Below are 14,251 nucleotides of genomic sequence, written 5' to 3' on the forward strand. Positions count from 1 at the left end.
ACAGAAAGGCAGAACTTCTCTGGGAGGCCTTTGGAGGGTTACAGCAGCTTTCAAATACCCGTGAGCAATCGACAGAACCCCTAAGATGCTTCTAAACCCTGTCTCAGTATCACCAGCATTTGCTGGGCCTCCTTTGTCCATGAGCAGTCAGGGATTGAGCAGTGGGACACTCCTGCCTCGTGGCCTGGCACATTCAGCTGGGGTCCCAGCAGAAGTATCATCCCCAACCCAGGAACTGGTGGGGTGGGTGGGCTTAGTGGGTTGAGCCCACTCTTGACCCATTTGATCCCTATTCATACAAAGTGCTTGTTTAAAACCAGCTTCTGGGAGAGGGAATGTCCTGTCCAGGGTGGGCCAGGAGGAAGGTCCCCACAGCTCTAACACCCTCCTTTCTCCTCCAAAGTATGTGCCCTGCTGTTTTGCTCCATAGAGAGAGAGACAGGGCTCTAGAAGCAATGATTTATGAACAGATTTTCTTGTTGGTACCTGGAAAGATGCGAGTGCCTGGGAAGAGCTCACTGACAGGAGCACTGGCCCTTTCTGCCTCCGGGAAATCCCTTCTCCACCACAGAAAAAGACAAAACAGCAATCCTTATTAAAGGGGAAAAAAAAAGTTAAAATGAATGGCAACTGCTCTGAAATGGAGCTGGTATTCAGGCCATGTAGGGTAAGATTATCCTGAGTCAGCTTTGAATATAGTTAGCACAGCTTCCTTGCTGTGGAATTGATTATCTGGGAGGTCTTTTGCTCTGGCAGCCATAACCATAGGTCTCAGCTCTTGGCAGAGTTGTAGGAATTCAGCCAGGGAGCTGAGTCTGCCCTGGGGAGAAAAAAAGCCCATGGGGTGGAAAACACCATGCACTGCTTGAAACCTGGCTGGGTGGATGCAGATGCTCCCCAAATTCCCTATGAAAAGTCCTGATGTTTTCCATATGATACTTTTCTGGAGGTGTGCATGTGTGTGTATGGACGTGCAGAGCTTGAAGTTGCCAGAAGTGGGAAAAAACTGGTATCTCTAAGCTCAATTTTCTTAAATAAAAGTGTCTCAATTCTCTTAACCTCTATGCTCATCTAAAAGTGGAGCCTGTCAGTGGTGTAGGTCAGTGGGTTTTCTCAGCCCTGGCAAGGCATAGCACTGAAAGCAGAAACATCTAAGCTGGTAAAGGACAGGTTATGTCTCTGCTGGTTGTAGCTCTTAATCATAAATAAGCAATAAAAGTATTTATTTAATTCACAGCTTTATGTGCACTTTCAAAAAAAAAGCAGCATTACTTTTACAAAACGTTAACCCAGGAAGAGTGTCTTGCTACTAAAAATCTCTCAATATAAAAGGCAGTGTTTTAAAAAGCAAAATGCAATATAAAACAGTACAATGAGGAAAACTATATGCATGCTGAAGGGACTGAAACCCTCCTGCAGCTGTGCCCTCCTCAGTGAGTAGGAAAAAGGTCCCTGCAGATTAACCCATCCCCCCGGTTTTCATCCAGCCACTTCCCACAGGGAAATATGGTGGTGACACCAGTGGCCGAGTTGGTGATCTCCACCCGCTCCACCAGCCAGCCCGGCGCCAGGCCGCTGTTGTCGTGCTCAATCCGGACCTTTTTCAGCTCCCCCATGTCCAGCGTTTCCAGGTAAAACCTGTTGGTTTTGCCTCGCTCAAAGAGGTTCCTGAACTTCTGCTTCAGCGCCCGCTTTCCTGAGTCCCCATTCAGGCCGTAGATGGTGATGAACACGTTGGCATCGGTGCCCGCGCCCTTCTCGAAGCCTGTGACCACGATGGTCTCGTATTTGACTGGCACCAAGCTCCGGGCTTTGCTGGCGAAGCTCTCGGTGACCTTGGCACACTCGAAGACTTTGTAGTCTCGCCTCTTGTATCGCAGAGGGATTTTCACATTGCACCTGAAAAAGTACCTGTCACGGGGGAATCGGCGGCAGGTTAATGGTGTGGGCAGCCTCTTTGTGGAGCAAATGTTAGAGAATTGTAGAATTGTTTGTGTTGAAAAAGCCTTGTAAGGTCATTGAGTCAAACTGCTACCCCAGCACTGCCAAGGCCACCACTGACCCATGTCCCCAGGTGCCACATCCACACGGCTTTTAAACCCCTTCAGGGATGGGGACTCCAACACTGCCCTGGGCAGCTGCGCCAGGGATGGACATCCCTTTCCATGAAGAAATTTTCCTTAATATCCAACCTGAGCCTCCCCTGGCCCAGCCTGAGGCTGTTCCCTCTCCTCCTGTCCCTGTTCCCTTCGAGCACAGCCCCACCCCCCCGGCTGCCCCCTCCTGTCAGGGACTTGTGCAGAGCCACAAGGTCCCCCCCGAGCCTCCTTTGCTCCAGCCTGAGCCCCTTTCCAGCTCCCTCAGCCGCTCCTGGGGCTCCAGCCCCTTCCCAGCTCTGTTCCCTGCCCTGGACACGCTCCAGCCCCTCCAGGGCTCTCTTGTCCTGAGGGGCCCAGAGCTGTCCCCAGCACTGGAGGTGCCTCAGCAGTGCCGGCACAGGGGACGGGCCCTGCCCTGGGGCTGTGGCCATGCTGTTGGTACAAACATGGAGCCAGCAAGTTATGGTCTGTGCATTCTACTAAATTGCCCAATATTAATGCTTTTTGATCACTTTTCCCTATACATGCCAGCACTTGAATATCTCTCTAGAAAGAGAGCCACCATGGGACTTTGCAACTGGAAAATCTGACATCTTCCCACACAAGTACAGACACACTGCACATGGGAAGGATCAGTGTGGGGCTCTTGTCACCTCTGTAGTCTGCGCAATGACATGTCCAGTTACCAAGGCAGGACAAGCAGTCAGACCCACAGCTAAGGCAGGAAAAAAGGCATAAAAAAAGGAATGGGAAAGATGGAGGAGGTTTAAATCTCCCCTTTCCTTTCTAGATCACCCGTCTCATTCTTAGCAGGGAAAAAAAAGTCAGAACACAGAAGTGATAGGTACCAGATGCCGACAGCCCTTGTCTCTGCAGTGCTGTCTCTGGTGAGGTGTGGGGAACACCGAGCACATCCATCAATTACCTCGTACCTGGCACTCAGCCAGGGGCTGGAGAACTCTGCTTTTAATGATGCATTTCATTTCCAGTGATGCAGATCAGTTCCAAATGAGCTTTTCCCCCTTACCCCGCCTTCACTGAACTGCAGCAGGTCCTCCTGAGTGGAATGTGGCTGGAGTGCAGCGTGTGTGTAAAATAAACACCTGGAGGAAGGGTTACTGTGACTCCAGCTGTTTGGTGTTTCTTAAGCACTTCCTATACTCTTGGCATTTTCTGCTGCCAAAAATGAAGGACTCATTCCCTGGAAAGAAGCTTTGTCGATGAGGAATTCCAGGGGGAGCAAAATTTGAGGCTCGGGGACAGAAAAACTGCATGAGAGTGTGATGGAGAGGATGCCTGATGCAGCAGTTTGATTTCCTCAGCTGTGTAATATCTCGTGGTCTGGAGGTATAATGGTGCTTGCCAATTTTCACAAGGGTCAAAAAGAAAAGAGATGACCTTTGTAGCCCTGGAATGTGCAAGGAAAATCTTTAAATACAATCTTTTTACATACTAAGATCTACTACCAAGAGGACAAATCCCAGTGTAATTCAAAACTATTGCTGCAACAACCTGGTAACTCTTTTAATTTGGTTTTTGGCTTGTCTGGGTCGGTTTTTTGAGTATTTGGGTTGGGTAATAGCTGAAGTGAGAACTTGTCACAGTGCAAGCTCTCCAGTTGTTCATGTGCACAGCACTCACCACGGTGAAGTGCGGCATCTGCAGAGCTGGACCCCTGCTCCAGTGCAAGGACAGGCTGCAGACTTCACCTGTACCTCCTGGCTACCCTTTTTAATTTAAAGCAATCCTAAAAATATAGAACTTTATGAGAAAACCTTTGGCCCCTTCACAGCACACTGTCCCAGCAGTTTCAGCACGCTCCCAGTGAGTTCAGGGCACGGATCTGATTGCACAGCTGGACTTCGAGGGCTCCAGGCTTTTCCCCACCAGGAGAAAAGAACATGTTTTAGTATGCAATTGACTGAGTTTTCATTCAGCAAATATTATTAAGGCTCTTCAGCTGGCTGATTAATTTGCTAGGAGAGACTCTTAGCTTCTAAAAAAAAAAAAGCGCCTCTTCAAGGATTTCTTCTTAAACACTCAATTGTCTCAGCTGGAACAACCTCCTTGTAGTTAAATTCTTAAGCAGCAATGGAAATATCATGGAGAAGAGAAGAAGTCCACAATTAATGTCGTGGATTGTTTTGCTGAAGTGTAGTTTGTTCTGCAAATGGAAGATCTCCTGTCTGTTCCTGTTCAGTCCCTGTGGAATCTGCTCCCCTTCTAAAGATGGGGCTCAGGCCAAAGTGTGTAGGACCTGACACAGGGCTCCTCAGGTATGTTTGAGCTGCATGACTGTGACCTTTCCAGTCACTCCTGGCCTTTTGGACCAGACCAGAACAATCTCTCATCCAAACTTCTCTGAATCAGAGGGTCAGGCTTTGTCTTACTCTCAACTTGTTATTAGGAACTCCTTCACAAGACTTACTTACCTAAAGACCAGTCTGTGCAGAGTACCCTACTAACTCCTTGAATTTCAGCCACTCTGACTATTTTCCATAAGGTGAGACATAAATTTGTCCTGTCTGTGAGATTGACCCCAGCCAATTTGTTAGTCAATTCACCTGCAGATGCAAATACCCTCTTTAACAACTCAGAAATTGCACAGGTAAGTCACACATGGACATTCGGGACACACTAAACTGCATATCAGAAAGGAAGACTTTCTACTATTTCTTAAGCCTGAAATGTTTTAGGTGGATGTGTGCAGAGCTGCTCAGCTCCCCCATGCCCTCCCAGGGTAGCTCCTTGCAGATGAGCAGGCACTTACTTGTTGCAGAGCTCCATCTCTGTCACGGTAATCTCCTGGACATGCCAGAAGACATCAGCTTTTGCAGAGGACTTCTTCCCATCTTTTGGGCAGTGACCAACACAGATGGCTGCAATATCACCAACGTTCTTTGAAGAAAACTGGAATATGTCTGTTGCTCCCCTACAGGAAACAGGGAGCAGTTTCAGCATCCTGGAGGCTGCCAGTGACTTGCCTCATATGGACATTAAGTAATTTGCACATGGCAATGGAAGAGAGAAGATAAGCCTTCATTTACAGTCATTTGATTTAACCTACAATCATTCAACACAAAGTATAATCTCCATATTTAAATTTAGTATTTCCTCTGATTAGGGGTGACACTTTAAATTGTTGCCACTAGGACTTTCTAGGATAAACTTGAGCTGTTCCACATACAAAATCAATTTGCCTCATTACAGATAAAGCTAAAGAATGACTAATTTCCCCTCCAGCACTTATTCATTCATTCTTGACAGATACTGTATCTCTTACACATCTACCCACCGTAGCTGTTTTAAATTTGCTAGTTCAGCCACCCTTCCTGAAGCTTGGATTGGAAATAGTTCAGAGAAACAATTAAATCACAGAATCTCAGCATGGTTTGGGTTGGAAAGGACCCTAAAGATCATCTAGTTCCAAACCGCTGTCATGGGCAGGCATGATAGGTCTCTGTCAAAGTGTTGACTGGATCCCGGTTGTGTCCCCTGAGTATCTGTTAGGTTTATTTCCTTGGACTGGCCCTTGTTCCCTCCAAGGACAGACTGCGACTCATGAAGAGTGATGTTTAACTCCTCCGTAGACACCATCAGCTCAAGGTCAGGAGCTTGAGGAGGACCTTGAGGTTAGACTTCCTCCTGGTCTTTCATATTTCACATGATGTCTCAGACAGTCATATTACATTCCACATGAGCCATAATTTCACCTTTCTTTACCAGAAAAACCTTTCCTCTCTGCAAAGCAACACAACACCAGCAGTGCCTGTGACTTTGACAAGGTCCCTGTTTCCTAAGGGTGTGCTGTGTCCTTAAGCAAAGCAGAAAATCCTGCTCACACCTGGAGCACTTTGGTCCCACGTGGGAGAAGGAATATGCCCCATGTTCCATGGATGTGCCTCCAGCAGGAGGCTGATTCCTGCCTTTCCTCACACGACAGTGATCTTGCAGCCTTACCCCGCAGATCCGTCTGCAGAGTCAAATCTGAGCAGCTCTGACAACATCTAGCCTCCAACTATTATTACTTTCTCTCTGATTCCCACTGCCAGTGAGATGCTGTAAAAGGAACTAAAACCACCTCCAGCTTCCTTCTGCTCCTCCCAGCTCAAAAACCACACAGCCTCCCTGCGGTCTTGTATGTGCTGATACAAAAGGACACACACACACACACACACATGCAACGTCCACATTTCCTCTCACCAAATGCATTTTTCTTGTTCTTCTAAAACCTACTCTGTGACTGCCCACCAGAAACTCACTTATCATCTTCCTTTTAATTCAAGTGGGAAGCCATCAAGCTTTTTTGGAAGGGGGATGAGAAGCAGCATAGCAGAAACACTGCTCCCTAAACCATCCCGGAGAAGAGGTGGTGTTTGTGGAGGACACACAACTGGTGGGGAGTTCCTCTGGCCCACCATCCCGTTTACTACCTTTCAAATCTCCTTTTCTTGGAGGAGTTTTCCATAAGGAATTCCTTTGAACGGCCCATCTTTCCTTCTAGGATGATCCAGATGTTTTCCTTTGTATCTGCATCCTCTCTGTCGCTGGTTACTGTGACAATCTCATAGGCTTTAAAGCATAATTAACACACACGTTAAAAAGAAAAGGAAGAGCAGATGGCCTGCAAGATCTCTTCATTTGGCTGTCACTTTGCTTAAAAACCCTTTTCCTAATATTTACTGCAGCACACAAGACAGCAAGCATTTGCGAAGTAAGGGTGGAAACACTGAAATCTGTGGGACTTTTGACTTCTAAGTGCTTCGGGATAGAATACATGAAAAATATGAGTTCTGCTCAATCAGGTAGCAAGAATAGATGGAGTTATTCTTAGAATCATAGAATATTCTGAGTTGGAGGGACCCACACGGATGATTGAAGTCCATCTTGAACAAGCTGTGTCCAGCTCCATGCTGTGCTAAGCACTTCATCTGAAAAACAGCCCAAATCCTCCGTATTTTCTTCTATTTTTTTTTGTGTGCCACTGTTCCTAGCAGAGTGAGGGTGTCCATGTATCCAACACAATGTGCTCAGATGCTGTGGTGGCCTGTAAGTACCCAAAATGGCCCTCACAAGGCTGATTTTTTTCAGGGGCAGAGCAAATTCACTGTGAAGCAATGTGATTATTGTCTTTCCAGGATTCTCCTGAAGAAGAGCTCTGGTGCAGTATTCTTGAGATGGATTCTGCCTATCATCAGCGTGGTTAAGTAACTCTTGTTGGCTGAATCACCCACCACATCAGACACCAGTGTAATTACCTTGGGCCCAGTGGGATTACCCAGAGCAGATCCAGGACCATGGGCTGTTAGCTCAGCTGTCATGTTCAGCTGGGACACTTAAGCTGGTAGCCCTGAACGAGTGAAAGAGGAAGCTGGAGCAATGTTACTTATCAAGCTTTAAGGACGGAACTTATTTTCCACCTCAAAGACTCAAGCACATTACTTCTAATGAGATCATATCCATGTGTTCTCATGGCTTACTGATGGACTGAACCACTGCAGATGGGCCCCTCTTAGGTTTCAACCTAGAATGAAATCTTTTTCTTCCTTACAAATCCTGTTTTGTTTCTTTCTTATCATAGAACTGCACTATTGAACTAAAGTGCATACGAAATAACCCTTAAACCCTGCATGGAAACCTTTAGCTTGCATGAGATGTGGTCCTATGGCCTCTGAGGTCACTCAGGAAATGACACAAAACCACTCAAAACTCACCAGTCCGTTCCTTCAGTTCCAGGATGTCATTATTGGCACAAGCCAGTTCCCTGATGAGCTGCCCATCATCTTCACCTTTAGCCAGCCAGCGATCACACTGGAAACGAAATGTCTTGTCCAAGGCAGAGTCCATCACATCAATATATTCCAAGTGCCAGCCTGGTGCAATTCCTAGTAAAGTAACAAAAATAAAAAAGGTTTGGCTGTTTGCATGTAGCTTGAGTAAGGAGGTGAGGTACCTTTCCTTGGTAGTTCCAGGCTAGTTGCTAGAAATTGTAGAATAAAGGAATGGTTCAGGCTGGAAGGCACCTTTAAAGTCCAATGCTCCAGATAAAAGCAGGGACACCTTCCACTATCCCAGGTTGGTCCAAGCCCTGTCCAACCTGGCCTTGGACACTTCCAGGGTTGGGACAACCACAAGTTCCCTGGGCAACCTGTGCCAGACCCTCGCTGCCCTCACTGTAAAAAATGTCTTCCTTTATATATCTAATCTAAATTGACCCTCTTTTTAAACCACCCCCGTTGCCCTGCTAAAATGTTTGTCCCCATCTTATAAGAACTGTCAGGGGCTCTAAGGTCTCCTCTTTGGATTTGAAGTCAGAATGTAAAGTATAACTTGCTCCTTTGGCCCTGCCAGCCAGCACATGCAAGGCAACCACCTATCCTTGCCAAGCAACCAGGGCAAATTCATGAGTGCTGGGACTGGATGTGAAAACAGGACAGAGAAAAGTGATGGATGTTCCAGCAGGGATGACCAAATCAATTTACATTTCCCTTGGGGCCTTCTGAGGAGCCACAGCACCTTTTTAGTTTGCTACTTCGTTTGTTTGGTTTGGTTTTTTCCCCATTGGAAAAGCAACTTGAAAACAAAGAAAACAGCATTTGAGAACATTTTCCTGATTTCTTTGTTAAAATCACAGGAGCACTTGTTGACCTCAGTGGGGACGGGAGGTTCTGACAGTTTTACTTACAAGTCCTGCTATTAGTCAGACAAAAAAAGGTTATGCTCATGATGAGACATCTCTGCTCACTTATTATGTACATCCTGGAGAGATTAAACAGCTCTTGCTCTTCCAGGAATTCACTGCCGTGTGCCTTCGTTTGCAAAAATTAATCCTCATTATCCTTGACTGGAAAACGATGGCACATTTTTGAGTTACATCAACAAGTTGCCCTTCTCCTGTGGACTGTGAGCCTCCACAATATGTACTGGCCATCCTTTACCATCCTCACAGCCATTGCTGTTTTGTACTTTGGCTTCCTGAACCTTCTCCAACTTAGGAAATTTAATTGTGCACGACGAAGCACAGGCCTCAACCAAGAACACCATTTACCCCTTAAATTTCAGGGGCAAAAAACTGCAAAATCATTGTGAACATCTCTAGAACATCTTGCTTAGAGCAGACTCAGCTGAAGCAGTTGAGTGGGCTGTGTGTAGCCAGGTTTTTAATATCTCCAAGGATGGAGATTCCACAACCTCTCTGAGTGTCCTGTGCCAGAGTTTGATTACCCATGCAGAGAAAAAAAGCTTTTTTTCTTATTTGACATGGAATTTCCTATATTTCAGTTTGTGCCCATTTGTTCTTGTCCTGTCCCTGGACACTGGTGAGAAGAACTTGGTGCCATCTGTTTTAATTTTACAGGTTGCCCAGAGAAGCTGTGGCTGCCCCTGGATCCCTGGAAGTATCCAAGGCCAGGTTGGACAGGGCTTGGACCAACCTGGGATAGTGGAAGGTGTCCCTGCCCATGGCAGGAGTAGGACACGATTGTCTTTAAGATCTCTTTCAACCTGAAGATTCTGTGATTCTATGATTCTGTGAAGTTCTCCAGGGCTCCCACTGTGATTTAACTGGAGCAGCTTGCTCTTTGGGGCTGTTCTGGAAATTTATTCTACACATGTTGGCAGTGTCAGCTGTTAATCTTTTGGTAGGATCTTTTCCATTTAAGTTCAATGAACCTCTCTGCAGCATATTCAGGAGACTGTTCTGCTTCCATCAAAACTTCAGTGACAATAGTACAGCATGAAAGAAAGAAAACACGCCTTCCTTCTGCAGTGAGAGACAGCAGTGACTGCAGGCCAGGGCGGAATAAATTGTTGATCTCAGCCCTGCTGCCAGCAGTGAACAGGATGATGGGGTCAGGATCACTGCTAAGCAGTACCAGAAAAGAGACTGAGGTGCACATACCCTCCTCCCTCTTCTCCAGCCTGGTGCCAGCAGCCACACCACCAAGAAGCTGCAGCAAAAATCCTGCTCTTTTATCAGAGGCAGAGATGGGACAGACCTGACTTTCCTGCAGATGTTGGAGTTGAGGACAAAGCCAGCTCCTCCCCACAAAGATGCTTTTATCAGCTCTGGGCTATTTAAAGAGCAAATGCTGAGCTCTGTCAGGAATCAACACTGAAAAGAAAATGCCAACAGGGTGTTCTTTACAGCACAGGAGTACATAAATGAAGGATCTGGATGGACAGTCTTAGAAAAATGGTACAACTGCCCCTAAACATCTTCCCATCTTCTTCAAAAAAAACCCCAAACATTTCTCTTCCCTCTCACTAGAATTTGCCTTTTTTTCTCATTTTCATTCCTAGTTGTTAGTGACTTAAATTAGATTAGGAGACCTGTACAAGGATCCCTAAATGCTTTTCATTTCTAGGAGAAATAGCTCAGCCCAGGTGAAAGCTGTACTGGATAGGTCCATAGCAGCATACCTCCCCACCCTGTCCATGTCCCATGGTGCCAGGAGGGGTGTCACATCAAAGGTCTCATTGCCACAGCACTAAAAACCATTTAGAAGCTGATGTGGAAATGGAAGGGTTGGTGTTTGAAAAATACATCTGGCTCTACCAGAAAAGGTATTGTTTTTCTCTTGTGTCAGACTGGGAAAATATATATAAAATTCCTTTTTGCGTTAGTCCAGAAAAAAAAAATGGAAAGGGCAGTGATGCACAGAGTCTAAATGTGAGACTTTCCCTCTGCTGGGCTGGCTCTGAGTGCTGGGGATCACGTCAGCAGAAGGAGAACAAATCATGTCTGCAGAACGACTTTTCAGGTCATGAAATCCTGGTTTCAGGCTATTATCCCGTTTACCCCTTGTGTTCCTCTGTGACTTTTGCAATGGGCTCAGAGACTCGACAGCACCTAAGCAATGATAGGAAAGGAAACTCCAACCCCAGAGTCACCAAATCCTCAACCCAAGCTGGTTTATAGAGCAGCATAGGAAGGAGGAAGAGGAGCCAGAAAGGTGATGTGAATGCAGCAGGGTGAAAGGATTTCCCAAGTCCTGACCACTGCTCACACAGCCGGGCTGCAAGGACAAACTGAAGGATCTCTGCAGAAATGGCTCATCAGCCTTTCCCCTTGACACTGTCCCTGATCCTGATCCACTGTGAGAGCCAGAGCTGCTCCATCACTCAGCTTTGGGTGCTTGCAGAAAAACCAAAGAAGAGCTGTTAGTATCCCGCTGGCACCCCAAACAACAGTACCAGGAAAAAAAGGGCTCAGGAAAACATCAGCTGCACAAATTTCTGCCGTGAACCCAGTACAAACCAGAACCACTACATTTACCTCCACTAGTGCTTCAGGGCAGAAGGGAAGAAACAGCACATATCTGAGTAGTTCCTGCCCAATTATGCCAGCCTTGGTCTTTAAAATAATTTGGTGAGAACTGTGCCTTTGTGAAAGGTTCCCTACCACCAAAACAAGTGTTCAACATTTGTAACAAAAGGTATTTCACCCCAGGCCTCATTTTGCTGCCATTGAAATCCCCAGCAACAAACCTGCCTTAATAAAACCCATGGCAGTGCCACATAGGCTCCTTAATGGTCTGCAGCTGGAAGTGACATTTCAATAGCATGCAAAACATTTCAAATGTAATTAGAGGAAGAGAAGAGCTTTGGGGAAAAAAGAATCACTTTGCTTGCTTGACTCTGTATAATTTAGTGTGATGTAGGGAAATGTATTCTCTTCTCCAAATATCTTTATCCAAAAGAGCAGTTATTTGTCCCATTTATCCTCTTATTCAAAAGGATGCAAGGTGGCTGCTGGGTGATACTGGGCAAGGACCCCCTGTGTACACCTGAAGGGCCCTCACAGGACCATCTTTCCTTTTCCCCAGGTGATGCTGGAGGTCTGTGCTTTCCTAACATTAGACAGGTTGGATTGTAAGCTCCTTGTCACCTGTTTGTGCAGTGATTAGCACAATCGAGTCTGACTGTAGAAGTGGTAGATGAAACACAGATAATGACATTACTGCTTCATTTAACTAAAACCCCGGCCTGCAGCACCAGAAGCTTCCTTTGCCTCCCTCAGCAGCAGTCACAACTTGCCTGTACTCACCCCAAAAATATTAAGCCATTTTGACACCCGCAGAAACACGGGAAGATGGACGAAAAAAAGACTGAAACAAGTGTGATGGATCCACTGCTCACCCAACACCTGGTCCCTGACCTTGCTATAGTGAATATTAACTATTCCTTGCAAAGAAGGAGCTGGTGGGATCAAATCTGCTGGCAGAACCACATCGTGCTTGGATATACACATGTCCATGGAAGTCTCCACTTTTTGCAGCCGTATTCATGGACTATCCTCTTTATCCCTTATCTTTCTGTAGCTTATCTTTTCTGGTTTGGTTTTGCAAGCAGCTGATGCCCGATTGAGGATAATAGTAGTCATTACTGGTGCTTATGTTTCCACAGGAGTAAAAAATCCCTCCTGCTTGGGACGTTGACTGCTCAGGGGCCAGTGAAGAATTGCTGCTGCCAAGCCATTCACAACCATCAACCCGCACTGCTCAGCCCCTTAACTGCATTTTTATTTATTATTTTTTTTATTTTAATGTTCTCTGAAACATGAAGTAATGACCATTGCACAGACAGTTCATCAGCCTTGCATCTTCTGGCATTGTTTGTCCCCTGCCTGGTTAGGTGAGCAGCCATCCCTAAACTTCACCTCATGAAGCATCACCCAGAAAGTGGTGGGAGTTTTGATAGCGGCATCAAATCGCTAGAAATGGAGCCTTAATTGTGAGGTGTTAAAATCATAGCATCTAGCTGTGCATCAGTACATCTCAAAGCACTCTAAGAAGGTGAATAATTTTTATCCCTAATTTACATAATTGAAAATGAGGCACAGGGATGTGATTTACGCAAGGTCATTCAGCAAGCCAGTGGCAGAATAAAAATAGATCCATTTTGTATATCTCTCCTTTAGGATCATGTTAGTTCACACCACAACATTTCTCATCAGGGCAGACAGGCAATGCAAAACCCCTCACAACCTTTGAGAAAGCAGAAGATGAACACTTGGGACAGTTTTAGAGAATAGGTGCCCTGCACCCCCCTTTCCTCTACTGTCTCTGAAACTTGTTCAGTCCAAGATTTGACTCAGGTCAAAACTGCCCATAAATTACCCTCAGACACATCCCAGTCCTCCAGCCCTCGCATCTTACAGATAAACTACTCCTGTGCAAAAGCACTTAGCAGCTCAGACTGGAGATGGAACAATTTCTCAGATTATATTCTTGTGATTGAAGAAAATTTTGTATTTTATTGAAGAACACTTGAAGCAAAAGCTTTTAACAAGGATGCAGGATAATTTGTCCCTAAGAGGAGCAAAGGAGGCCTGTAGAAAAGAGAAGCTTTTACAGAAATGATAATTCTAAGGCTACCTCTGGCCTTTTGGGCTCCTTCTGAACTGTTCTGCAATTCCCAAGATTGGAAAGGAATGAATGCACAAGGTCAACACTGAAGTTGTCTTCTTCTCTCTGGTTCTGCTGTTTTAATTCCTTACATCTTTTTTTCTGCTTCCTGTCAGCTCTGGACTGTTCTCAGCTCTGGATCTTGGCATATCTGTTGGTTAAGCTGTAACACCTGTAGCACATCTTTCAGAATCATGGAATGGTTTGGGATAGGTGGGAGATTGAAACTCATCCCATTCCACCCCCTGTCCTGGGCAGGAACACCTCCCACTATCCCAGCCTCCTCCAAGCCCAATCCAACCTGGCCTTGAGCACTTCCACGGATGGGGCAGCCACAGCTTCTCTGGGCAGCCTGTGCCAGGGCCTCAGCACCCTCTCAGGGGTGCAATCCTTATCTTCATGATAACACCGTTTGGCACAAAGGAAAAACCCGGCATTGAAGAGAGAGGAAGGTGCAAGGATTGTGAAGGAGGCTCTGTGGGACAGTGCTGGGGTCTCCCAAGGTGCTGAGGGCAGATTTGGGCAATTTGAAGCACTAATCAGCCATGGCATATTTGCTGGCATGCTGCAGGCCTGCAGATTGCACCCTGACGTGTGCCCACTCCGAGCTGCAGACTTCAATGCACCCAGAAAGATGTGCAGGAGCTGTCACTGTCTTCCTCTTTAGTGAGCCACCAGCAGAACAGGGAGCATGATGGACTCTCCTCTCCTTGGGCAGTTTTACACATCTATTTCTCTTCCTCT

At 46.2% G+C, this 14,251-nt stretch overlaps 1 protein-coding gene across 1 annotated transcript in view; it reads right to left on the minus strand.

The window, feature by feature from the left end:
• Positions 1-1,430: 1,430 nt before the first annotated feature.
• LOXHD1 (lipoxygenase homology PLAT domains 1) overlaps positions 1,431-14,251 on the minus strand; it is a gene marked incomplete at both ends in the record, with an annotated part of 149,168 nt that continues 136,347 nt past the window's right edge. Inside the window, 4 exons of the mRNA XM_082301722.1 lie at positions 1,431-1,911; positions 4,870-5,031; positions 6,533-6,671; positions 7,814-7,984. Coding sequence (XP_082157848.1) covers positions 1,431-1,911; positions 4,870-5,031; positions 6,533-6,671; positions 7,814-7,984 — 953 coding nt within the window. The remainder of the gene's footprint in view (positions 1,912-4,869; positions 5,032-6,532; positions 6,672-7,813; positions 7,985-14,251) is intronic.

This window comes from Coloeus monedula (assembly GCF_965178545.1).
Source record: "Coloeus monedula genome assembly, chromosome: Z".
NCBI lineage: Eukaryota > Metazoa > Chordata > Aves > Passeriformes > Corvidae > Coloeus > Coloeus monedula.